The sequence below is a fragment of the Phragmites australis genome, chromosome 10, assembly GCF_958298935.1.
Source record: "Phragmites australis chromosome 10, lpPhrAust1.1, whole genome shotgun sequence".
Lineage (NCBI taxonomy): Eukaryota > Viridiplantae > Streptophyta > Magnoliopsida > Poales > Poaceae > Phragmites > Phragmites australis.
Genome location: NC_084930.1, coordinates 32,723,237 through 32,749,019, shown reverse-complemented (window position 1 = coordinate 32,749,019; position 25,783 = coordinate 32,723,237). Strand labels below are relative to the sequence as shown.

General features: G+C 44.1%; 2 protein-coding genes and 2 pseudogenes across 2 annotated transcripts; 2 read left to right on the top strand and 2 right to left on the bottom strand.

The window, feature by feature from the left end:
- Nucleotides 1-380: 380 nt before the first annotated feature.
- LOC133930829 (transcription factor WRKY19-like) lies at nucleotides 381-3,543 on the top strand. The gene is made up of 3 exons (XM_062377586.1): nucleotides 381-1,324; nucleotides 2,192-2,317; nucleotides 2,776-3,543. Exons 1-3 carry the CDS (start codon nucleotides 1,014-1,016, stop codon nucleotides 3,356-3,358), a joined length of 1,020 nt encoding a protein of 339 aa, XP_062233570.1. The 5' UTR covers nucleotides 381-1,013; the 3' UTR covers nucleotides 3,359-3,543.
- A 4,403-nt stretch (nucleotides 3,544-7,946) lies between these two features.
- On the top strand, nucleotides 7,947-13,852 carry LOC133930826 (protein-tyrosine sulfotransferase-like). The gene is made up of 12 exons (XM_062377583.1): nucleotides 7,947-8,390; nucleotides 8,590-8,764; nucleotides 8,843-8,914; nucleotides 9,276-9,564; nucleotides 10,008-10,148; nucleotides 11,119-11,223; nucleotides 11,490-11,637; nucleotides 12,213-12,265; nucleotides 12,365-12,433; nucleotides 12,522-12,641; nucleotides 12,989-13,153; nucleotides 13,609-13,852. Exons 1-12 carry the CDS (start codon nucleotides 8,333-8,335, stop codon nucleotides 13,747-13,749), a joined length of 1,536 nt encoding a protein of 511 aa, XP_062233567.1. The 5' UTR covers nucleotides 7,947-8,332; the 3' UTR covers nucleotides 13,750-13,852.
- A 630-nt stretch (nucleotides 13,853-14,482) lies between these two features.
- LOC133930268 (uncharacterized) lies at nucleotides 14,483-16,364 on the bottom strand (annotated as a pseudogene).
- Nucleotides 16,365-18,106: 1,742 nt separating this feature from the next.
- On the bottom strand, nucleotides 18,107-18,401 carry LOC133930267 (transcription elongation factor 1 homolog; annotated as a pseudogene).
- Between the last annotated feature and the right edge of the window lie 7,382 nt (nucleotides 18,402-25,783).

The window sequence follows — 25,783 nt, the reverse complement described above, 5'->3', positions numbered from 1 at the left end:
TTCAGTAATACAGTCTAAGCAAACCATCCGATTCGAAGAAGTAGCGGTTAATTTTTTTTTTGCTAATTTAATTTTCAGCTCTCATACCAGTAATGTATCTGAACTAAAATATAGTACAAGAGATCTTCAGGAAATTGAGACTAGGAAAAGACGCACCATTTATTTCTTCCCCCACTAACAAGATGCTATTTTTTGGGCCGAGCCTTTCCCCTACCGAGTGGACCTAGCAATTCCGTTCTACTCCTCGAGTACGATAACGAGTCTGACCAAAGACTGGTCAATCCAAAGAAAAGGAAAATACGTGGCAAATTCACTCGGTTTCCCTCGGTCAAACCTGCTCCCTGTCACCAACACATAGAAGACCACAAAGTGTTGCAGTAGTCCAGCCCCAAACCCAACCGAAAACTATGGCCTTATAATCTAGTACACATCATTCTATAACTACCACCCTTCTCATTTCAGGTTTCATCGTTGATAAGAGTAGGCGAGTTGCAAGAAGAGATCGAGTGTCAGATTCAGTGCAAAACAAGGAAACAACTGATCAGTTCGGTGTTGTTTCCTTTCATCTTTCCTCGAAACAAGCATTGCTTCCTTTCATTGTCTCCCTTCTTCTCCTTTATAGTCTCTCGCCATTCTCTTGCTCAGAAGCTGCATGCTACGCACCGAGCAGGTGACGTCCCCGAGTGGGAGGTGAATATCAAAAACCACCTCGCCACTAGAGATCTTCCTGTGTTCTTCATACTGTCGTCTTCGTATCGTACGTTGCCTCTTCTTTTCTGTTCTGTTTCTCTGAATCTGTCATGGTCCTTCCGTTGATGCTGCCTGCTAGCCTCGCGCTTCAAATCAGTCATTGCCGTACCGCGTCGTACGCAAGCTGTTCTTCTTCTTCACCTCCAACGATTCATTCTTGCTGCTGAATTGATCAGCCACCGACTGGTCCAAGAACGAGCTGTTGCTGTATATCCATTACCCAACCGGAAGCTGCTAGCTCGATCCCCTGCATCAGATTTGCCATGCAGGACGGTGCAGGAGGAGGAGGAGGCATCCATATGCTCCTGGGCATCCTGGCCGAAGGCGAGGAGCAGGCGAGGCAGCTCGGTCAGCTGCCCGACGACCCGCGGAGCCGGGCGGAGTACGACTACAGGGGCGCGGCGCGGCGGCTGCAGTGCACGCTCGGGAAGGCGGTGTCCGTCGCCAAGGCCATGGAAGCCGCGTCGGGGTCGTCGCGGGGCACCGACCGCTCCGACTCGCCGCGGTCGGCGGACGAGAGCTCGGGCGGGACGCCGACGGGGGCGCAGGAGCGCCGAAGCATGTGGAAGAGAAGGTGCGTTCACTTCAAACTCAAAGCGGTTAGTCCTTGTTTGGCGCCACACATAAGGGAAAGACGTGCACATACCAATTATCTTATCTGTTAATCCCTCTCACTTGATATTTTTCATCAATTAATTCTTTTACATATCTTATAATTTTTTCATCCGTCTTTTCAACACGAATCATAATACAAATAAATGATTATGATAAACCATACATCCGTCTGGTCCAATAGAATTTTCTCTTCCCACATCTCGGCATGGCCAACTCTTGAGCTGTGGCGTGAATGCTGACCATCGCAACATCATTTTGCATCTTTTAGATAATCAAAATTTGCCGATCGGTGGCTCTATCTGTCATGACTGAAAAGATTGTGGATGGCCCAGCAGCAGTAGTGTGTAATGTGCATATGTACAAGAAATGTCTTCTAATTTGTTCTCTCAAAGGTGGTGAACAACATAAGAAAACATTTGAGAAAAAATAAGGATCATTCCATGTATACTTTATAATCAGGAAATTTTCAAACTATTTTCGAGAATGTAGGAAAAATTTAAACTGATGACCACGTTAGTAAATCTGAAATATGCATTTGGAAGATACCTTACTGCTTGTCGGATGAGGAACAGTAAACTGTACTACTATCTTGCTTCTTTTCTCTTAATGCAAAAACACGCCAAGGCTTGTTCTCGAAAAAAAGAAGATACATGTCCTACTGTAGGGCAATGAATGGTGCTCACAGTCATAGTCTATGTTTCTTTGGTCAAAAGGAAAGGAATTTTTGTGAACATAGGCATACAACACTCTGTCAAATATCAGCATTTGCAAGTCAACACAAAAATGAACATTTGAACCCTCATTTTCTTGGTCCTAAACCGTACAGGAAAGGTCAACCAAGATGGACCGCAAAATTCCGAGTACCAGATGCAAACTTGGAGGCCACCCCTGACGACGGGATCAGCTGGAGGAAGTACGGCCAGAAGGACATCCTCGGTGCCAAGTTTCCCAGGTAAACTCTCAAACATCCGCATCGACAACTGCAGATTAATTTCGTATCTAGTATCTTGATACTACATGTTTAGAAGTTAAGAGTGCATAAATTTTGTAAGAAATTACGCATATAAAGACTTCTTTGGAATATATGAATCTCGAAAAAAATAAACTGCAGAAATTTCATAGGAGACCGTTCAGTTCCCGTGATGAAAGTTAAGATTCGAGCTGTGTCAGTGGGAACAGAAATTTTCACAAGGGCATACAGACATATGGCTTATCAGTACCGTTTATTTACATTAAGATTCATAAACTGAAAAAAATGTAAAGTAGGTAAGAGAATCAATGAGAGTATGAGTATCAAGTGAGAGAAATAGACGATCGAGATAGATCGTATGTACTAATATATCACGGAGTTATACTTCTCAGTGTTAGTGTGTGACACACCGACTCTGACATGTATTGCTGTTGTTGCAGGGGTTACTACCGGTGCACCTACCGCACCGCGCAGGGGTGCCCCGCCAAGAAGCAAGTGCAGCGCTCGGACTCTGACCTCACCGTGTTCAACGTCACATACCAGGGCGTGCACACCTGCCACCAGAAGCAGCAGCGGCAGGCGACATCTCCTCCCGCCGTGCACGACGTCAGCCAGTCGCTGGCGCAGGACCCGAGCACGCAGCTGCTCGTGGGCTTCAAGGACGTCTTGAAGGTGGAGACCAAGGCGCCGCCGCTTCACAACCACGACGGCACCATCTTTGCGCCCTCCGCTTCATTCTCCTTCCCCTCCGTGCCTTTCCACGCCAGCGAGGCGCCGCACAATCCCGCGGCGGCATTCTCGCCGTCCGGGTCGAGCTACTTCTCCGTGCCACACTGCTCCGGGAGCAGCTACGACTACGACACGGCTATGTTTATGTGCGGGGCGGAGTCGGAGCTCGGCGAGGTCGTCTCCGAGGCGACCGCGACACCTGCGATCGATCTCTCCGCTGTTGGGTTCGACTACTCGCTGTACCATGCTGAGCTCAATCCGCACCTGCCATTTGCACCATTTGGCGGCCCTTAGTGCATCTCCAGTAGTGGAGATATCCAGTGCTATAGTACCCCCGCAAGTACTGTAGCACTGGAAATTGGTCTTCAGCGGCTCCCCTATTTGGTGCTACAGTGTTGCGGAGAGAGTATGTAGCTGTAATTTTGCAGGGTACTGCTAGCAGTATGTAGCAGTATGTAATACTGTAGCAGTACTGTTCACAGGCTGATAGTGGGTTCAGAGGGAGGAAAAGAGAGGTAGGAAATAAGGTAGCTGTTGGAGATGAAAAAATAAAGGATATTGTAATAGTAATAGGGGATGCTGTAATAATATTTTTGAGGATAAAAATTTGAGGTAGCTGCTAGAGATAGCCTTACCAATAGAAAATTAGAGAGTGATGAGAGAAACGGAAGAGCCGAAAAAGCTAACAAGATATGCATGACTAAGGATAAGTGATTCCCTAATAGGATCACTTACAATCATAAGATAATTTTTTTTATTTAAACGTACTATAGGTTTATAGTGTTTCTATATTACCGAAATAAGATTTTGCACCTTAGGAATCAATCCTGCTAACCACGATACAACATTAGGCTAATCATCTATTTAGATGCACACTAGACTTAAATTAGCGTTATCAAGTTCTTAATCTTATGCTAATTATCTTAGTCTTGAATGTGCTCAACTTTAGTGGTAAGAACTACTCACAAGTGTATGCCTTTGAGCTCTAGCACGCTAAAATGGCCGAGTGGAGATTTATTTATAGTCTCAACTTTCAAAACTAGTCGTTGCCTCTCAAATCTAGAAAACCGTGAACATCTGATGATATGGTGAACATATTTTTCTTAGCACCGGAACACCGGTGAGTGTAACATAAACTAGCCATTGGAGTCCATTGCCATATCGTCGGATGACCAATGGTTTTCAATCTTCATCACCGGAACATCTAGTGAGTATATCTTGTGAACTCCAAGCCGAGCAACCTCTCTGTATAAACCTTCTGGTGTGCTCATCGGAACATCTGATAAGTGTACTATTCATCTTCTAATGAGAACAACGGATCATCAGATAAGTGTTAGCGTCTGCATTTCTTCACTTCTCTCTCTGAAAACTTGTTCTGGTTTAACCTTTCGATGCACATCGAAAATTTTGATGAACCTTTTTGTTTTCACATCGAATCATTCGGGAAGTGTAATACGATAAGTATTTTGTCCAATTTAATTCAACTTTGTCCTAGCTTCGATGGCTTTTCTTCCTTAATGTCTCGTGTCTTTCTTTGATATATTAGGACTAGCTAAGCCTAATGTGTATCACTATTAAATATATAACCTAAAGACAATAGATCAAGTTACTAAACCCAAATATCTCTTTATAGTATAGTAAAAAAAAACTATCTACAAAAGTGATACTCTCAACTATAATTACTTGTCTAAACAATATATCATTATATCTTCATGATCCTCAAACCCCCACTAATGTTGATGCCACCTCTCATAGCTTAAGGGAGACAGCCAGGATGTTGATTGTGGCCGGGGTAGCCGGCTAGGAGCATTGTGGTCGTCCTTGTTATTGTCATCTTAATATGTAAATCACAACTATCTGTAAAATTGGTCTATGGCGCTAAGCCTTTGTGCTATGTACCTTGACCCACTTACAGTCCTCCTTCTATAAAATTGACATGCAAAGCTTTTGCGTGTTTGAAAAAAATGACAATCCCCTAAGGTTACAGGTGAGTTTTTATAAGTTTTTTTTTGTTTGATTACTTTGATTGTTGTTGTTGCTATAAAATTGACATGCAAAGCTTTATAGTATAGATACATGATCCGAGGTCTATTTATAACTTAGGAATTTTACATAAGGGGTCTGTCTATCCTGTACTCGAGTAGTCGAGTGATTCTTAGCACCTAGCACTTGATTTTTGAGTTCGTTCAGCAACGGATCCATCGGGGGCTAGGGCTTGAGCCCCTACCTCTCGGGCACACTTGAGAGTCCCCAAACCCCCTTATCATTTTTGGGCATAGAAGAGAAAGAAGAAGAGCGAAAGAGGATGAGGAGGAAGAAGAGAAAAGGAAGAAGAGAGGAATGAGGAAAAAGAGGACGAAGCTCTCTACTTCTGGAATCTAGATTCGTCACTGAGTTCATTAGATCAAGATCCAACTGTCCTCCTCCTTACTTTTCCTCTGACCATCCATCTTCTTCCTTTCTACCTAAGCTCCCTACCTTGTCGATTCGGCCGTTGACTTGACTTTCCCTCTAAGCCCCCCGCCACCTCAAACCCTAATCATATCTCACGGCGGAGCCTCTTTGGAGGTGGAGAAGACATTTCTCAGCAGGTATCTTGGCTCAAATCGGGTGGACAGAAAAATCGGGTGTGGAAAGGAATAAACACTGAGATGTGTTTTAGCTTTACCGTCACAGAAGACTATTCAGTTGTCATATGAGCAGTAGAACATTATCATGTTCCAAACACCACACACCTTGAGGACTAATTAACAGTTGTTGAAAGAGGATTCTAGTCAATAATCTGTCGAACAAAAACGGCTTTGACCCAGACCGCTGGTTAATGGTGTGGTCGTCAACTGATCATCATATTCATCCCCTCTCCTATGAAGTGATTGGTGGTGATGAGAATTATTGTTTAGTAGATCAAGACGAACAAAGACGTGTAGGCTGACTAGACTAGCAATAAGGATTTAGCATGAGGAGGCGATAGGATTGCTTTTCCGGATGAGATAGCATACCAGTAGTACGTTGTGTCGTGGCCGTGGCAGACTGGTTGGCCGTCTTTCTGGTTTTAAATATCTTTGTGCTCACTCATAGCTCTTGAAAAACTGGGAGCATGTTCTTTAGACTGCTAAAATGCTCGATACATGTACTGACGAAGGAACTAAGTAAAAATTTTAACTGCTCTAGTGCCTGTAAGCAAATTTCAATCGACACTTCACCAATCATTTGCTTGAGTTTTTCACAATTCTACCAAAAAACATTAGTGAAAACTAATCGATGTTGTATGGCATCTGACAGCAGCGACGAACGGGAAAGAGAGTCCTCGTCTGCCAAGCGTGTGCGAGCTACTAATATCGGCCGCACCATACGAAAGGCGGCGGCGGCGGCAGCAGCAGGGAGTAGGACACACATGATGCGAAAGTTTTGCTGGACAGGAACCCTGATTAGTGGGTAACCATCCATTCACCATCCGTCGTCCACCAAACGGCACTACGCAGGCAGGAAGAGCCTGAATCCGGCAGCCCTGCTTCCACAAAGCGGACGCAACGCCAAGTGTCCACTCATTCATTCCCTACCAAACAAGCGAAACAACATGTACGTCAGGGGTGAAGCTACAATAGTGCACTTGCATCATAGAAAATAAAATAAAATATCAGTTATTAGCAATTTAATTTCACAATTTTACACCACTTAGTTTCAGATGTGTGCACCATCTAAGCTCATATATGCTAAAATGTGCACTCGGATCTTTGGAGCTCAAAGCACATGATAAGTCATAAGGAATATTTAATGAATTGACAAAAATTAAAAGATACTCGTGATGTTTTCATTCGCTCGATGAAATAAAACTCCCTTTTTTTTCTTCTACAAATCAATAACTTTGATCCGCAAATGTCAACGGGCAGGTGCTGACGCTCCAGTGCTCTGGTTGATCCTTGTCTACGAGAGGCGTTTGGTTGGGAGCATGGTTTGCTAGTATCGTAACTCTGATAGACTAGTTTGGCAAGTTGAGCCGTTTCATCCTCGGCAACAGGTTAGGCATGCCAAACTTGTTTTTAGCCCGGCTCAGCACTCTACGGATCACGTAGAAAGTCATGGCAAGAGTACCGGAAGACTATCGTGGCTGTGCAAAGTTTCTTCGCCGCAATACAATACGTACCAAAGTGGCCCTGAAGCATCAGATCGCAGCACCCATCGCTGCACGAACGGGAGAAACCCACCGGCAAAATCCACCGCTAGGTGAGCTACTGCAAATCTGGGAAGGAACGAGGGGGACCGCACCCGCACCTGCCGAGGCCGGCAGGGCCAGAAAAACTGGACTTCCGCCTGCGCTTCTTTCACAAAACCGTCAAAAACAAATTCTACAATATCATGTCTAAAAAGTCTTTTATAAAATCTCATTAATATTATTCATCTGGTGATTCAATAGTTAAGCTAAATAAAAAAGAAAATAAACACAAGAGTTATAAAACAATATCGTATAGGATTTAGGGGTTGTTTGGTAGAGTTCTGATTCTGTGGTGAGAGTGATTATGTGGTGGACGTAGGGTGGAAGTGATTCTGTGGTGGAAGTGATTCTATTTATAAAATCGTTTGGTATGTTAGCAGTGAAAATGATTTTTAAGAGAATATTGTGTTGAAATCAAGAAGAATCAATTGAGAATTAGGTGAAAACTAGTTTTTTCAGCTCTCATCTCGTTATACAAAACGGAAAGTGATTTCCGCAAAAAACCACTTCCCGACCAGCCTATTTAATAACGCTAGGAGCAATTTTAATATAAAATCAGCTTCCAAGACTCAATCTTATTTCCACTATCGCTAGCTACTGTCCCACCACTGTCGCTGCAACTGCCACTATTTAGGTCTGCCTCGGTCTCGGCACGCTCGCCCGAGAGCGACCGGCACTAGCGCAGCAGCTGCGCGGGCGAGAGTGGGAGAGAATAAACATCAACGCCACCACGACACGGGCACGGGACCCGAGGGGGTGAGCGCGAGGAAAGCGGCTGGTGCCGGGCCGCCCGCGCCGGTGCCGAGGCCGAGGCCGCCCTCCCTGCCTGCCGCCGCGCGCCGAGTTGGGGTCCCCGCCACAGCCCGCCCTCTCGTGATCCTTCCGTTTCCTCCCCCCACCTTTTTTTAACGCCCCGCCCCCTTGCCCTGCTGCCCTCCTCCCACCCGTCGCGGCTGTTGCGGCGCCGGCTCTCTCGTCCTCGTCTCCCCCGATCGCTGCGCCTGGTCCGCCGCGTTCGCTGCTGGATCTGGGGGGGGGGGGGGGGCGCCGAATCGATGGCGCGGCCGCTCGGATTGGGCGTCCGCGCGCTCGCTCTCCTCGTCGTCGTGTCAGGTGCGCCTTCCCTCTCGGCTCTCGCCTTAGCCCCGGCGCGTCTGAATTCTGCTTTGCGGCTGCGCGCCGTGTGCGCTGGTGACGTTCATAGGGTGATTCGTTCTCTGGAACCATCGTCCGAGGGACTTGCGCTCTTTGCGCTACGAATCACGCTCGCTCTGATTCGCGATGGTAATGGTTGGTCGTTCTGGCGATGCAGCGGCCTTGCTCCCACTCGTCAGCTCCGAGGACGAGCACAAACACTGCGAGGGAGTCGTTAAGGGCTGGGCGGATTCAACTGCGATAAGCGAGAAAGATGGTGACAAACTGAGCCTCAAGGATTTGCTGTTCTTCCTTCACATTCCTAGAACCGGAGGCCGTACCTACTTTCACTGGTACGTTTCCTGGACCTTGCAGCAGTTTGGTTCGCCGTAATCTAAGGTGTATTTCGCTGACGTTCCATGTTTTGGCAGCTTCTTGAAGAAGCTGTATACAAATGCGCAGGAATGCCCGCGCTCCTATGATAAACTGCGGTTCGACCCAAGGTGAGAAAAGTTATTTGTTAAACAATATCTGTATTATGAATACCTTTTCTGAGTCCTGAACCATACACATAGGTTTTTGGATGGGGTCTCCCTGTATGCTAATTACTGCATTCTAGTATACACATTACTGCATTCTAGTATACACATAGGCAGTACATCTTGAAATCAGTAATTGGCATTTTACATGGATGTTGTGACCTGTCTATGGGTCATGCCAACAAAATTTTATGTACTCAAGGTGCAGTTTTCAATTGCAATACTTAGAAAATATTTGTCCCATGAGGTCAGTTCTAGTATTTTTGTTAGGATGATTTGTTTACAAATTGCAAGTACTAATGACGTTTATATGTCTTCTTGTCAGCCATCCTGATTGCAAGCTGGTTGTTAGTCATGATGACTATAGCTTAATTTCCAAGCTGCCAAGGGAGAGAGCTTCCGTAGTAACAATACTAAGAAATCCAATTGATCGTGTATTTAGCACATATGAGTTCTCAGTTGAAGTTGCAGCTAGATTCCTTGTGCACCCAAACTTAACTTCTGCGAAGTTAATGACGAGCCGTGTGTTAACAAAGACTCGTGCTGTAAGTACATTGGACATATGGCCTTGGAAGTACTTGGTTCCATGGATGAGAGAAGATCTGTTTACCAGGGTATGTCTATTCACTGCAGTTTGACCTTCTGCTTAGATTCATCCTTGTATTATAGTAGAAGGTTTCCTGTAAGATATGTTGGATATGATTATGAGCTCAAAGTGCAGTCGGTTTAATGCAGCAATTTTGACTTCAGTCAGTAGATCATATTCTTGAACCTCAGATAGCTTCTAGATGTTACAGTTTCCCTGCCATATTTTCTTTCTTTTTTTTAGTGTTCCAGGGTAGCAACTCAGCATCCTCGTTTTGTCAATAGGAGGCTTTCAAGTGCGATCCCTTAAGCTCCAATAGTAGTTTGCACTTCATTTGGTTTGAACAATTAGGAGTATAGATTCCAAACATATATTGTTTTTGGAATCAGTGAACTCAAAATTTTATCATACTTCCATTGCTTGTATTAGATTATCCCTTCAATAAGTGTGATATATATTGTATTTTGCCAGAGAGATGCCAGGGGGATTGACAAAGTGCATAGTAGCAAGAAGGTTAATGCATATGATGTGGAGGATATGGTTATGCCATTACACCAGTACATCAATGATCCGGTTGCCCAGGAAATCATTCATAATGGCGCTACATTTCAGGTATGATGACTTGTCATTTGGCATATCTTGATTTTTGTTGTACTAGTCCTGTATGGCTTTATTTGGTTACTCTCTCTTCTGTATCTGTGTATTGGAAAGTATGATTGTCCTCCACACATTTTATCTTCCCCTTGGATATTAGTATTCGCCCTGGTAATAAATCATGCAATAACACTTGCTGAAATGGTGATTTGGTAGTTCTATCCAATATGTAAAATTTTGATTATTTTCTAAAGATGATACATTTGTATGTGTAGACCTGTGATTATGGGCATATCTTGCTACTATTTTTGATGAATATGTGATCATGATCTACTTGAACAACCGGCATAGTTCAAGCTACACAGTCAGCAAATAGTGAACTTATGTGCACATACTTCGAAAAACTTTATTAGTTATTACCGCAAAGATGTTCGCACTTCAAAAGCCACTGCATCCCGCGAAGATGCTTATTGTTAATCAGAATTCAGAACGATGATGATAAATGTTGACAAACCAAGGAAAATTCTAGCCTTGCAGCTTTTGGCCCTACAGAGCATCTACACTTCATTCTTACCAGCAGACAGTTATGCTATATATGATATATCCAACAGTTAAACCTCTACTTCCGTCACCATGCACACTCTACCCATGGCAATATAATATGTTCATTTTTCCTGAGTAACATCAGCAATTCAACAAGAACCCTTGGGAGAAAAGCCTGTGCGGAAAGTGTGACCAGAAATAGCTGTGCATTTTTCCATCTTAGTGACCCAGTACACATTTTTCCTGTCAGGAGTGATCAATTTATATGTTCAGTGATTCTGTTTGAATTCTGTACTCAGTACCATGTTATGTCTTGAGGGTATTTATGTGTAATATTTTCTTTCACTAGCAGACTCTAGTAAACATCTACCTGCAGATGATTTCCCAGCCAGCTTTAACAACCTGGCTTCTAATTTGTTTTTGTTTTCACATGTTACCGTGGCAGATTACTGGGCTAACGAACAATTCATACTTTGATGGAGCACATGAGGTTCGACACTGTGTCAGAAAGCATCCCAATCTTGGTCGTCTTGTGCTTGAAGTTGCTAAGGTATATACCAAAGAGATGACTGTCATGAAAGTCTGTTTTCCATGTGTATTCCAACGGCCCTAGCATATGATACATTATTACAATCTCTAACTTGTAAAACACTACTGCATTGACTATGTTCTCCTGCAGAATTAATATAATCAGTGGATAGATGTATTATGCAAGTAACATTTACTCAACCAAATATGTACATTTACTATACAAAGTTACATCTGGAGTTCTTATATACTTCCTACCGAAATTAATGCCATCATTTTGAACTACAGAATAGGCTGGACCGAATGCTGTATGTAGGACTTACGGAAGAACATGAAGAATCAGCAAGGTTGTTTGCTCATATGGTAGGAGCACAGGTGCTTTCACAGTCTGCGACATTGAACTTAGATATCAAGGAAGATCTACCCAGTGGGAATGGTAATATACGATGCAATCTGGTGGCCTACTTTATAATTGTGTCTCCAGTAGTTGTATTGATGTTGCTTTATACAAAAGGGTGACGGCCCCTTATCTTTATTTCTATTGAAATTGAGTGATATGGCAGAAAAAAGTTTTGGGATCAGACACCCCCAAATGAATCAGCGATGCGTTGCTGAATTCTTGGATCGCAAGCATACTATCATACAGCAATAAAAAGTTGCAGTATGTTCATAACTCATAAAGAAACAAATAGAGAGTTCAAGAAACATAATAACCTTCAATAAAGTTAGTGGAAAGAATGCGTTCATCAATCATTAAGTGCATAAGCAGCACTGGTAGTTGTGGCTGGTGTAGCTGTCGAAGTGGCAAACTTTGATTTTGTGCTTGTTAAAAACATTAGGGCAGGAAAGCAATATTTCTGGGAAAAGTGACTTCATGAAATAATGACATAAATAAAATATTTTACTTTGTTTTAGGTGTATGGTTCACAATTTTTTTTATTTTTTATTTTATATTCTTGTGCCAAATCAAACATGATAAATGAGGATCTAATCTCTGACTTGTTTTCACAGACTCTCACCCATCCATGCTAGATCCAGAGGATGAAGAAACACATGAACATCTGGTATTAGGGTGGTTAAGCTTTACATTGAATTGTTTGGTTTTGCATGATAAGATGGTAGCTTTACAGTTTCTCTCCTCATATTTCTGTTTTTCCTGATAGAATAGCACCCATGGCTGGCAAAATAATGAAGCTCTGAACGCTACCAGGGATGAACATGGAAAAGGAAATGTAATACACCACCTGAACTGCTCAATTATTTGTGTAGAGTTTTTATTATTACCTCGTAATCTCAATGTGATGTTATTGTTGATGCCAGATGACTGTTGGTAAATTGATGGAAGCTTATGAGACTTGCATTGCTAAACTGCGAAAATCTCAATCTAACCGTCGTAAAATATCCCTAAAGAAAGTTGAGGAAGCAAACTTTTCAAAGGAGGTGAGAACCAAAGGGGGAATGAAGTTTACTTTGAAGATTGTTCTTGTTTCGTTTTCTGCTTTGCTAGTGATACAAATTTACAGCATGATGCGCATACCTGATTCTTTTCTGTCAATATCAAGAACAAATTGAGGACCAAGAAAAATGTAGGTATACAAACACTAAGCCTGACGTGCTCAAAACTTCATAACCATACGTGTGTAAATATCCGAGTGTTGCAAATATCTTTTTGTCATAGCATGAAATTCCATTAATAATTAGAAAGTTCCTGTCGTGTTTCTAGCTTATATATGAATTGCTTTCATATTAGAATATTTCAACAATGACATTGAAAGTTCTGTTTGCAGGCCCGAAAGCTGGTACCTGAGGCAATTTTGAAGCAAATTATCTCCTTGAACAGCCTTGACATGGAACTCTATGAGCATGCTAAGAAAATTTTTACCCAGGAACATCTTATGCTAAAAGCTCAACATTCCATGGTGGGGCAGCACAGACAATTGGCAGAACAAGAGGTTCATTCAAACTCATAGAGCAGTACTTTATATGGTTAATGGTTCATTATAGTTTGACAAGCTTTCGTGCCTGAATTCATAACCTCAGTGATGTGTGGTGGACTTTGGGCGAGGTTGAAAGTTTGTACCATGGATACCCATGTCAACTATTGCATGCTGTTTGGTAAAAAGCATTGCAAAACGATCTCTATAACTCTGCGAAACAAGGAATCCAGCTGTTTTTTCGAAAACAAAAAGGGTGCTGGCTTCGTATTGACCATCATTAAGTACTAAACTATGTCACTTTTCTAACTGATTTGGTATGACATGAACATTCAAAATGTCTAATGTTTAGTGCATGCACATACCATAGGATTGACAGTTCTCATCTGCGATGGAAGAAACTAAAGACTTACTACTTCTGGTATTGTTGTGCTAGGGTTTGCTAGCCTCATTTGCTTTCGCTTATCTTTCAGGGCTGGATAAGCATAGTCTGCAAGGACGGGATTTGCTCTCCTTGGATGGTGGTCCTGTTTGGTCTAGGGATCACGACAATCATAGTTTTTGTCTCATTTGCTGTAACAACGAGACGAAGAACGTCGAAACTCAAGGTTTAACTATGATTCATGAGGCAGTCTCTAGATTTTGATGTACAGTCTGATGATGCCCCAGACATTACCATTTACATTCTTTTGGGCAAAGGTGTTCACATGCACAAAATCAGCGGTGTTAGCAATTTAACATGTCTCATTGATAGGATGGCTTGGGTGCGTATCAGTTGCCCAAGCAGAAATGCAAACTCCTAGCCATGGGATTCAATCCGAATGGCTCACGATTGGGATGGGTCCCCTCCCTTCAGCGCCACGCCTGGCTTGTTTGACTGTCCTTGATTGTACAGGCTGTGGCTAGTTTCACCGTCGTTGATGGAAAAATTGTAGAATGAATGAATTCCCTACCTGCATGTACCTCTTTTACAGTAGCAAAAGGTTAGTGTGTTCGACAGAAAAACAGGAGAGTAACCAAAGCAACCATCTTTTGCTGTTAAACTGGCAAATTCCAAAGTGATCTATACTCAGCAAACATTGTATCTCTCAAAATCAGTTTGCATTCAACACTGCCATACGGCACCTCTCCTACTTACAACCTGAAAGAACAAATATGGCACAAAACCATTTACCATGACTTACCAATAATGCCTCACTAGCAACACAAATAAGAGCACGTACAGACCAAATGAAGACGCAATCCGTGCAAAAACTAATCATCCTTGAGCTGCTTCAGCTCCGAGAACTCAGAACTATGTCTATCACCATAGTCAGGGGCGGACCCAGAAATTTTTTAGAGCCTGGGCGAGCCTAACTATTGATAACAAATTCATACAATCATTACGACACTAAAATTACATGTGCGTTGACAATTTGTTGCCAAAAGTCTAATAATATATCTCCAAAAGTCTAATAATATATCTCCAAATGAGACACTATGCAAGCATACGGCTACGTGGTAACTGCATTTTCCGAGTCTTAATGTTTTGAAACCGTCGAAGAATAGTAGCTTCATCAAGTGATTTGAATAGTTCCCGCTCAATGTAGCAAACCATCAAGTTGTTGAACCAATCATCTGCGATCTTGTTGCGCAGTTTAGACTTGATAATCTTCATTGCCGAGAAGGATCTTTCAACGGTTGCCGTTGACACCGGCACTAATAATACCAATTCAATGAACTTGTAGACCAATGGAAAAACCAAATGCTTTTCGGTTTCAATCATCTTTGTAGCCAAACTTGCAATATTTGTACAAGAAGCAAAGGCAGCATGCCTCCTCACATGAAGAATATAGGTCTGAAGCTGTTCCTTTACTATTGCACGATCATGATCACAGAAATCCCCATCATAAATTTCAGCAAGCCGAGCAAGCTTGTTGACATCAAACTTGGAGAAAGAGTTCTTTGGATCAAGACACGAGAAGCATGTCAGTAACTCCGTAGTCGCTTCACCAAACCGATGATTCATTTCAGCACATATTTTGTCAACAACAACATAGAAAATCTCGGCACGATAATAATGAAGATTGGTAATAGTAAATCCATCTCGCCTTGAACGACCCCTCACCGGTATCTCTTCAGACATATTTGGAATAGGAATACCCTTCATAGCACAAAATTGTCTCACCTCATCAAACAAGTCACCCCAGCCACTTTCTCTCATGGTGCTCAGGCGAGCTTTTACATCATTAATAAGCTGTACATGCAATAAATAAAAAGAGTTGGATTAAAACCTTATAATTATTGCCATTTGCTCTTTTACTGATATATCGCGTGATTCATCAATAAGCACAGAGAATTGTCTATCACCAATCTCTCCCATAATCGCTTCAGTTATTTCTTCTGCACAACATCTTGCAAGATCTTTTTGAATTTTATGGGAAGTCATCTTGCAATTTAACCCGCCACGGTCATAGGCAACTCTCACTTCTTCATTGTTATCTTTCAGAAAATCTATTAACTCCAGAAGATTACCTTTGTTCAAAGAGGTAGAAGACTCATCATGCCCACGAAAAGCCATGCCTTGCTTTAAGAGATATCTTGAACAACGTAGAGTAGAAGTTAAACGAGTTTGGTACAATTCTTCCAAATGTTGACTAGCTTTAGAGAATACATTTGACACGCTTTGTCTCTGATTTTTAAAATCATCACATTTCTTAACACAATTGTTATGAGCGCTACCTACACTACCAACGTGATCAGGTAGTGATTTATATGCATGCTTCCAATCCCTCCACCCTGTCTTATTGAAAACATCATAACCAAAGTGTTCTGCCCTTCCTGGCTGTTTAAAAAGGAAGCAATAAAAGCAAAATCCAACATCTTTGGACTCACTATATTCTAACCAATCATATTTCTTATACCACAATGTCGAAAAGACTCTTGAATCACCATGCCCATATTGTTTGCGAGGAAAAATCATATTAGTTGGTTGTGTCGGACCCTTCCGAATGTATGCTCTCCTTACTTGTTCTTGAATTTCAGGGGCATACTCATAGATTTGTTTCCCGAGAGCTGGGTCACATAGAATTTCATTTGGATCAAACTCAATTATAGCATTACCCAAATTTGGTTGTGGATGCAGATGATCTAGTACTTCCCGTGACTCATCTACATTTGAGTCTCCTTGAGTTCCATAACTTCTACCAGGGTCATCACAATTCCTTGTATCAATCAAGAAACGCCTCATTCCTGATTCCTGAATCAATTTTGAAACTGTTCCAAGAAAGAACCATAGATAAATATTGCAGGAATGAGCAAAAATAAGTTAGAGTGCAGAACTGCAGCAGAAGTACCTTTCCTCTGTCTGTTCGTCAGGTCTCCTTCCAGTTCCTGGAATCCTGGTTCAGGCCTTCAGGCTTCAAGGCGTTGGGCGTTGGCGCCTTGCTGGCTTGCTGCCGTGAGCCTGCGACCACACGATAACGCGAATACGCGATGCCACAGCGGACTGCAGACACGCCCTGAATCGCGTCGGTGCCGGGCAGCCGCCGATCGCCGCAAGCCGCGAGTGGAATTGGGAACGTCGCGTCTCTCGGTCGTGGACTCGTAGCTGAAGTGTCTTCGGCTGATCGGCTCTACATATTGGGCCGCAAGTTTGCGAGTTGGGCTGTCTATTCGTGACTTCGTCAGTATTGCGATTCCTGCGAATTTACTCGGTTGTTGCCCGTTGGCCCGTGGCTGAGCCGTGCGGCTCGACGTGCACTCGCCAAGGAGCCCGGGCAGGCGCCCAGGGTCGCCGGGCTGTGAGTCCGCCAATGACCATAGTTTCCTACTTAAAACCTGGTGTTCACAATACCAACATAGAGCACAAAATCCGGTCAAAGATTGTTTTTTTTAATAGTTGGGAAAATTGTAAAAATCCACCTGCAACTCCCCTACAAGGCTACAACTTGATTTTATGTCAGTCTACCCATGCAACTTCCATTTGATGTCTTATACCCCAACCACCGTTTGACAGTACAATACGATTCATGTCCGACTTCAAATTGGCACGGTGGCTTCTATAATAATTTTCATAGTCTATTGAACCATTAGATTAGATCCGACACAATAATTTTGAACAATTAAATAGGATAAATATTTAAAAGTATGTGAACCGAGAGCCCAAATAATGAAATGCTAGGTTGATTTAAATAGTACTGAGATGTCGAAAATGAAGCTAGGTGTCATTGCACCACACTAAAAATCCTAGGAAGTCACGCATACCCCCACACCGTATGGTCAAATAGCGCTAAGAGACATCTGAAAACAAATGAAACTTGCAGATAAAAAACAAAGTTGTAGGGTTTTTTTTTTTTGACAAACCCCCAAGTTTGCAGGTGGGTTTGCATTTTTTCCTAAATAGTTAGTACTTAGATATACAATTCCTAAGAGACAACCATTTGGAGGTGTATGGTACAAATGGTGGATATACAATTACGACAAAGGCAGAGGCAAATTTTACAGAACTATGTCATCTCTTTCCTATGATGACACGTCTATTTCTCTCCCCTCTTCAGTTTAACCATTGGATCACAAAATAAATGATGTGAATAAAGTCTCACGAGAATTTTTCTAGACAGTATCCTATAGAATTTACTAACTACGAAGGCTTCCAATTTGTTGAGCGAAAAAAAAGAAGCAGACGAAGCTTCCCGGGCGGCCGGATGGAACGAACTACCAGCTAGAGCTAGCGCATGCAGCAAGACGCCAGGGCTTGCCGGAGGGCGGCCACGCGCGCTGCGAACTCAACTTTACGTACACTGGACAAGAAGAACAAAGAAGGAACCAACATATCTCATTACAAGATTACATCTCTCAATATCTATGTGTTCCATTGATGATTGATGTACAATATTTGCGGAACAGGAAAAAAACGAAGCAACCATGTCAACTCGGCAGAGGGGCGAATCGATCTATGTCACGAGCCGCCTGAAAATAACCGTGGCACGATCAGAAATCGTCGTCGGCGTCGCCAGCGTAGCCCCGGCGGCGGACGTTGGCGCGCTCGCACGCGTCGATCCACTCACTGTAGACGTCGACGGGCTCCGTGAGCGCGTTGGCGACGGTGGAGTAGGCATCCTTGCAGACGCCGCACGACGCCTTGGTGATCCTGTGTGCTTGAGGTCGATGCTGCACTCGACGCTCCCCGCGTGGTTGCAGAAGGGCAGTCGAAGGCCGTGTCCAGCTTCTGCACCTTCTTCGGCGCCGCCGTCGTGGACGCCTTCCTCGACTTCCTCTTCCCCATGGCCGATCGACGATGCTCTAGTCGATCTCGCCCGCGAAGCAAAGCTTGCGGCAGGAGCCGATCGACTCGACGGATGGGATCAAGAACGCGGGGAGTTGTGTTGTGCGACGTCGCCGCGCCTGGGTTAACTATATTATCTTTATTTAGTTTTTTCTAATTTTTCTTCTCATTCTTATTTTTTTTATTTTCTATCATCTTTAATATTTTTTAAATCGTGAAGTAAATAAGAGAATCACAGATACAGAGAATAAGAGAGAATCTCTTTAAAAAAAGGTAAAAAAATTTGTTAAAATATTAATAAAAACAGAATTCTTTCGTAAAAAGAATAAGACTCACGAAAGAAAACCAACGGAGATAGTCTTATATATGGCTCCACGGAAGTCTGAGTTCAGATCGGAGTTATCTAGCTTGGACTTCATGGATACTACGTTGGTGTACAAGAAAGATAACTCCGTTTGAAGCGTGGACACAAGCTATCTCAACTCATTATGAAGTGTGGACACAAGCTATCTTGTTTAATATTTATCTATTTATTGATTTCTGTACTTAACTCTTTAGTATAAATTTCGTCGTAAATAAACAGTTCTAATCTATTCTATTGGTGTAGTTCCTAGTGTGCGTTTGAGAATGAGTCAGGCTAGCTTCGAATTGGACCCTCGAAAAGACTGACACGAGCGTGTGCGACTTGAGAAGTTACGATGCACTTGTTCGTGTCCGAGTTGATCGCGGACGGTGGCCGGCGAGGGAGGTATGTTGTTAGGGTTTGAGTTTGGGGTTAGGGTTTGAGGTCCTAACGGACCTAGAGGGAGGTCCGAGACGCGGTTGGTGAGGCGAAAGAGGGGGGCGGCTGAGGTTGGACGGCGAGGGCACTACTAGTCAGGTGGCGGAGGACCGCAGATGGGTGGTGTTGGCAGCAGAGGCGGCAAAGCAACTGTCTGGCAACGTCGGGTTAGCGTGGCGATGGACGGTGGTACCGGATTCGATGGTGGGAAGCTGTCGGAGGCGATGGAGGAGGATGGAGTAGGGGCGAGCACGTCAGAAAAGGAGGAGGAGGAGCATGATTAGGTTGAGAAGGGCGGGGCGAGGGCAAGCCACCAGAGATGAGGAAGAAGGAGGTCTATTAACGTACGTGATTGTTATTTTTCTATCCAAAATTACACGCGAGCAGACCTGCTAACACGCAAATGGGAGGCGGTACGTCCTGTCATTGACCTGCACGTCCGACTGACTTGGAGAGTCTACCCGCCTGCGAGGTTGAAAGTGCATCTAGGCCCCCTAAGTGGGTTTTGACTTATTGATGACAAAACGATTAAAGAACTAATATGCTTTGTGAGTGTTGAACAGGTATGAGCATTAGTTGTGAAGGTAAATGACGTTTGACGTCCGTCGAAACAATTGAAGAATCAACGAAGGATACAAGATAGAACTTAAATTCTTTTTACTTTTGAAATTGAGTCTAGGATAGATTTTTTCCTAGATGGTTGGATTCATTTGCTTGATTAGTGTCTCAATGCTCAAGAGATCCTTTAGAATCACCCAGTTGAGAGACACATTCACTCACGGACACGAAACTCTTTCTGAAAATCTTCAGAGTTCGGAGTCTCCGGTGTTCACCGGATACTCCGGTACTCAACGTTCAGCCGGAGTCTCCGAGTTAGCCTCCGGCAGAGAGTCTCGGTTACGGTTTAATCTTTTCAAGAAAAAGACCAGAGTCTCCGGTGTACACCGGATACTCCGGTAAAATGTTTAGTGTGCAGTAGGAGTCTCCGAGGTAGACTCCGGCAGAGGCTCTCGGTTAGCTTTTAATCTTTTTGTTAAAAAGAAGTAAAGACCGGAGTCTCCGGTGTTCACCGGATACTCCGGTACCTGGAGATGCCGGAGGATCCGGCTAGTCTCCGGACTTAGTCTGTTTTGGAAAATCTGTCAGGACCGGAGACTCCGGTGTTCACCGGAGACTCCGGTAATTAAACAGAACTGTAACGGCTAGTTCTGACACGTTCGTGACCGTTCTGACGCCGTTTTTGGAATTAGGACCGGAGACTCCGGTAAGCTCTGACAAAAACAGTAACGGCTAATCTGTGAGAGAGAGCTATAAATGCCCCCTCTCTCCATAGCATTTAGAGCTTGCTGTGGCTGGTTTCCTTGAGACCTCTTGAGCACTTTAAGAGCATTCAAAGCCCCTCCACTCATCTCTAGAGCCAAATTTGCACAATTTTGAGAGTGTGTGTTTGGAGAGGGTTCAAGCCACTTGAGCATTGATTTCTTCATCGAGCATTTACTGCGATCATCTCCTTTGAAGCTTTGGGTTTCTAGAAGGAAAGGAGTCGCCCGAAGAGCACCCAAAACTTGTGGTGTGCCTCGGGAAGTTTGTAAGCATCTTCATATTGAGTAAGAATTTCTAGCTTGATCTTTGTGGTCGCTAGAAGAGGATAGGGTTGGAGAAGACCCGGCTCTTTGTGAGCTCCTCAACGGAGATGTAGGCACTTCTTTGTGAGATGGCCGAACTCCGGGATATATTCTCGTGTTCTTACATGTTAAACTTACTTGATCGTGTGCATTTGGTAATTTGTCATTTAAATTGCTATAGTATCAATCTTGCTAGTTTTAATTGTTATTCTAGCTTAGTAATATCTACTTGACCTAGTGTAATTCTTAGAATCTAGCTGTGGCCTTTAGTTCAAATTTATTCTGAAATTTCCTGTCAGGCCGGAGACTCCGGACTAGACCGGATACTCCGGACCATACCGGAGTATCCGGACTTCACCGGAATATCCGGCAGTTTAATCCGCTGTTTTTAGTTTTAAATTTCAGAAAAGCCTATTCACCCCCCTCTAGGCACTTTCAATTGGTATCAGAGCCTAACCTCCTACAAGGCTTCACCGCTTGGAGGGAATTATTATGTCGACATCCGGAAGTCCGAGGGGTCTCAAAGATGATCCATCAAGAAGTGATGATGGTAATGGTAAAGGAAAGGGAAGTGAGATTCCTTTCAATTATGATCGTTTGAATTCTTCTAGCAATTACATTTCCGTGCCTTCCGGACGTGCACCATTCTTCGATGGTACACATTATGCCGCTTGGAGGCACAAAATGAAAATGCACTTAATTTCTCTTCATCCAAGTATTTGGAAGATTGTTTGCACAGGTTTTGAGCTGCCGGAGGAAGACCAAGAGCTCACCTCAAGTGAAGAACAAAATATGCATCACAATGCTCAAGCTACAAGTGTGTTGCTTAGTGCCTTGAGTCCGGAGGAATTCAACAAAGTGGATGGACTTGAGGAAGCTAAGCAAATTTGGGACACACTTCAAGTTGCTCATGAAGGGACTACAAGTGTGAGAGAATCCAAAATAGAATTGCTTGAGGGAAAGCTAGGAAGATTTGTGATGGAGGATCATGAAACTCCTCAAGCAATGTATGATCGGATGATGGTGCTTGTGAACAAGCTAAGAGGACTTGGAAGCGAGGACATTGATGATCACAAAGTGGTGAAGAGACTACTTAGAGCATTTGCTCCTAGAAATCCCACTTTGGTAACGCTCCTCCGTGAGAGAAGAGATTAAAAGAGGCTCACACCAAGTGATGTGCTTGAAAGGATTCTTGCTCATGAGCTCATGGAAGAAGAGGCTAATGAAGTGAAGATTCATGCTAAACAAAGCTCAACCTCAAGGCATAAAGAAATTGCACTCAAGGCAAGCAAAAGCAAGCAAGCCTAAGAATCAAGCACAAGTGATGATGAAAGCTCCGAAGATGAAGAAATGGCGTTCTTTGTGAAAAGGTTCAAGAAATTCATGAGAAAAGGAGGCTATTCAAAGTACAAGAGAGACATGCCCAAGAAGAGAACATCAAGAAGGGCATGCTATGAATGTGGCGAAATTGGTCACTTTATAGCCGATTGTCCAAACAAGAAGAAGGGAAAGGACAAAGAAGACAATAAAGTCAAGTCATACCAGAAAGACAAGAACAAGATATACAAGAAGAAATATTCGGGTCAAGCACATATTGGAGAAGAGTGGGATTCCAACTCCGACTCGGACTCCGATGATGAAGGAGTCGCCACCATTGCTATTCATGAGCCTACACCAAGAAAATCACTCTTAATGAGTGATGATGATGATGATGGAGACTCCCCAAAATTCTTCATGGCCAAGAACCGCAAGGTAAAATCTCAATCCAAGCTCCTAGATAGTGATAGTGAGTATGATAGTGATTGTGATAATTTGTTCAAAGGTTTGAATAAAAATGTCATGGCTAAAATAAAGGAGCTAATGGATACAATAGATAGTCATGAAGAGACCCTTGAGAGACAAGAAGACTTGCTCATTCTTGAAAAGGAGAGAAACCTTGAACTCGAGGAGCTCTTTGCTAAAGAGAAAGAAAAAGTTGAGAAATTGTCTAAAGATTGTGATTTAGCCAATTCCTCAATTGCCGATCTTAAGAGTAACAATTTCTTGCTTCAAGAGAAATTATCTTGTTTAGATGAAAATTATAGAACTCTTGAAACACAAATTGATATTCTTAAGAAAGGCTCTTCTAACTCTAGTGAAGCAAATTTACTATCTAAAGCATCTACTAGCAATGGATGTTCTCGTTGTTCTAACCTTGATATTGTCGGTGTATTCAGAACCAGGGGTCCCTAAGTCCCGAGGCCAGGCCGGCTATCCACCACATGTCACCACCCTGCGAGGTAAGAAAAAGCTAAGTCCCGGGAGAAGGTGCTCGGGGCCGCCGCCTCTGGTTCCCGAGCACCCTAGTTCCCCGATGATCTGCAGGGTCCAAATACTAAGACCGAAGTGCTCGGGAGAGAGTGCTCGGGGCTGCACGTGGCAGCCCCCAAGGACTCGGTGCCCCGAAGGCCCCACCAAAGTGCTCGGGAGAGAGTGCTCGGGGCTGCACGTGGCAGCCCCCGAGGACTCGGTGCCCCGAAGGTCCCACCGAAGTGCTCGGGAGAGAGTGCTCGGGGCTGCACGTGGCAGCCCCCGAGGACTCGGTGCCCCGAAGGCCCCACCGAAGTGCTCGGGAGAGAGTGCTCGGGGCTGCACGTGGCAGCCCCCGAGGACTCGGTGCCCCGAAGGTCCCACCGAAGTGCTCGGGAGAGAGTGCTCGGGGCTGCACGTGGCAGCCCCCGAGGACTCGGTGCCCCGAAGGTCCCACCGAAGTGCTCGGGAGAGAGTGCTCGGGGCTGCACGTGGCAGCCCCCGAGGACTCGGTGCCCCGAAGGTCCCACCGAAGTGCTCGGGAGAGAGTGCTCGGGGCTGCACGTGGCAGCCCCCGAGGACTCGGTGCCCCGAAGGTTCGCGCAAGATCATTCAACGACCCGAAGGGTCCCGTCGTCAGGGTGTCATCCAGTCAAAGGCCCAATGCCGCATTTAATAGGCACGCGCGGTCTGACATCCTGACATCCTGACATTCTCAGCTGCCCACGCCCCAGTGTCAGACCCTGCCATGCACTAGCAGGGGGCCGTGGGTCCATTAAATGCACGGGTCCCGTCCCGTTTCATCCAGGTGCCTCGGGATAACGTTGCCAGAATCGAAGCACTCCGCCTGCCACCCTGCCCTGGCAGAAGAACAAGACAGGGTGGGCGCACTGGGCACCTCTGAGGCTGACCGGTGGGCCCCTTTTAGGGCGCCCCGAGGCTTCCGCAGCGGCTGGTGGTCGAATGCGCGCCGCATTTCTCCACCGCCCCTGTCACTTCGCCAAAATGAAATGATTACGCCTTTCTCCGTGGCACTTTGGCATTCGCGTCCCCTCTTTCCCATTCAGGATATGTTGAGGTCGGCGCGCCTATAAAAGGAAAGGATGGAGAACACTAAAAGCAAGGAGAAAAGGCCCCCGACCACCAGACAACCAACAATCCCTGACGAACCGGACCAAAGATAGATCGACAGACACTCGAACCAGCTCAAGTTAAGCTAGAACATAAGAGCCTCAAGCTCTTTGTAAACAGCTCTCCCCTTAGAACCAGATACCTCCTTGAAGAATTCCCTTCAAGGATAAATATAGTGCTCATACAGGAGTAGGGTGTTACGCCTCCGTGCGGCCCGAACCTGTCTAAAACCCGGCGTACCCACTTTTTCTTGCATTAGGGTGATCGTCTCCCGCCAGCCATCGCATTTATTTCCGTTCCCGCTTATTTTCCAAACAAGTTTTTCCAGGATCATCCCCCCGGCCGAATCTCTAAAAAGGGGTCTCTCAGGATCCATGCGACAGGAGTTCACTCTCCGACAGATATGAATGCTTGTACAACTAATATTGAATCCTTGCAAGCATTACAAAAGGAAAATGAGAGGCTAAATGCTTTGGTCAAATATGGGTGCATCAAAACTTATAAGTCAAAGGATGCACTTTACAAGACTATTCAAGCCAAAGACAATAAGCAAAAGAGGGGTCTTGGTTTTCACCAATACACAAGCAAGCCAAATGATCGTGTGCTATTGAATGGAGTGGAATGCCTCAAGTTTGTCAAAGGAGGCAAACAAGTTGATCACCCCACTCAAACAAGGCAACCGAAGGCTCATGCCCCCCCAATGTTCCTTTTATGCCTCATACATGCTAAAGAGAGACCACCGTGGTAAAGTGGTTGCTCTCTATGTTGGTCCCCGCACAAGAGATAGAATTGTAAAAAGGAATGTGTGGGTACCAAAAGTGCTTGTGACTAACGCTAAAGGACCCAAACAAATTTGGGTACCTAAAATGAAGACATAACTTTGTTTTTGTAAGCATACTCCTCCGGTGGATCAAGTTGGGTCATTGATAGCGGATGTACCAATCATATAACCGGAGAAAAAAGTATGTTCTCCTCGTTTGAAGAAAAATGGAGGACCTCATGAAAACATCATCTTTGGCGATAATGGAAAAGGAGAGGTAATGGGACTAGGTAAAATTGTCATCTCAAATGATACTTCCATTTCAAATATCTTGTTAGTAAAATCACTCAATTACAACTTATTATCCGTATCTCAATTATGTGAAATTGGTTATAATTGTCTTTTTACAAATGAGGGTGTGGTTGTCTCTAGAAGGGAGGACGCCTCTATAGTCTTCACCGGTAAGTTGAAGGGTAAACTCTATCTTGTTCATTTTTCAACGGATGGAGTGATGCCTAAAACTTGCTTGATGGCTAAGTCTAGCATGGGTTGGCTTTGGCATCGCCGACTTGCTCATGTTGGTATGAGGAATTTGTCCAAACTTCAAAAGGGCGAACACATTCTAGGACTAACGAATGTGACTTTTGAGAAAAATAGAGTTTGTAGTGCATGCCAAGCGGGAAAGCAAGTTGGAGCATCTCATCCCTTGAAGAATGTGATGATCACTTCAAGACCATTGGAACTCCTTCACATGGACTTATTTGGGCCAATCACTTACATAAGTATCGGAGGTAAC

Bases quoted from the DNA above. Each gene is read 5' to 3' on its own strand.
- LOC133930829 (XM_062377586.1), top strand. From the start codon at position 1,014: ATGCAGGACGGTGCAGGAGGAGGAGGAGGCATCCATATGCTCCTGGGC. The intron at 1,325-2,191 runs GTGCGTTCACTT...TAAACCGTACAG, and splicing joins CGAAGCATGTGGAAGAGAAG to GAAAGGTCAACCAAGATGGA. The intron at 2,318-2,775 runs GTAAACTCTCAA...CTGTTGTTGCAG, and splicing joins CTCGGTGCCAAGTTTCCCAG to GGGTTACTACCGGTGCACCT.
- LOC133930826 (XM_062377583.1), top strand. From the start codon at position 8,333: ATGGCGCGGCCGCTCGGATTGGGCGTCCGCGCGCTCGCTCTCCTCGTC. The intron at 8,765-8,842 runs GTACGTTTCCTG...ATGTTTTGGCAG, and splicing joins GGCCGTACCTACTTTCACTG to CTTCTTGAAGAAGCTGTATA. The intron at 11,638-12,212 runs GTAATATACGAT...TTGTTTTCACAG, and splicing joins AGATCTACCCAGTGGGAATG to ACTCTCACCCATCCATGCTA.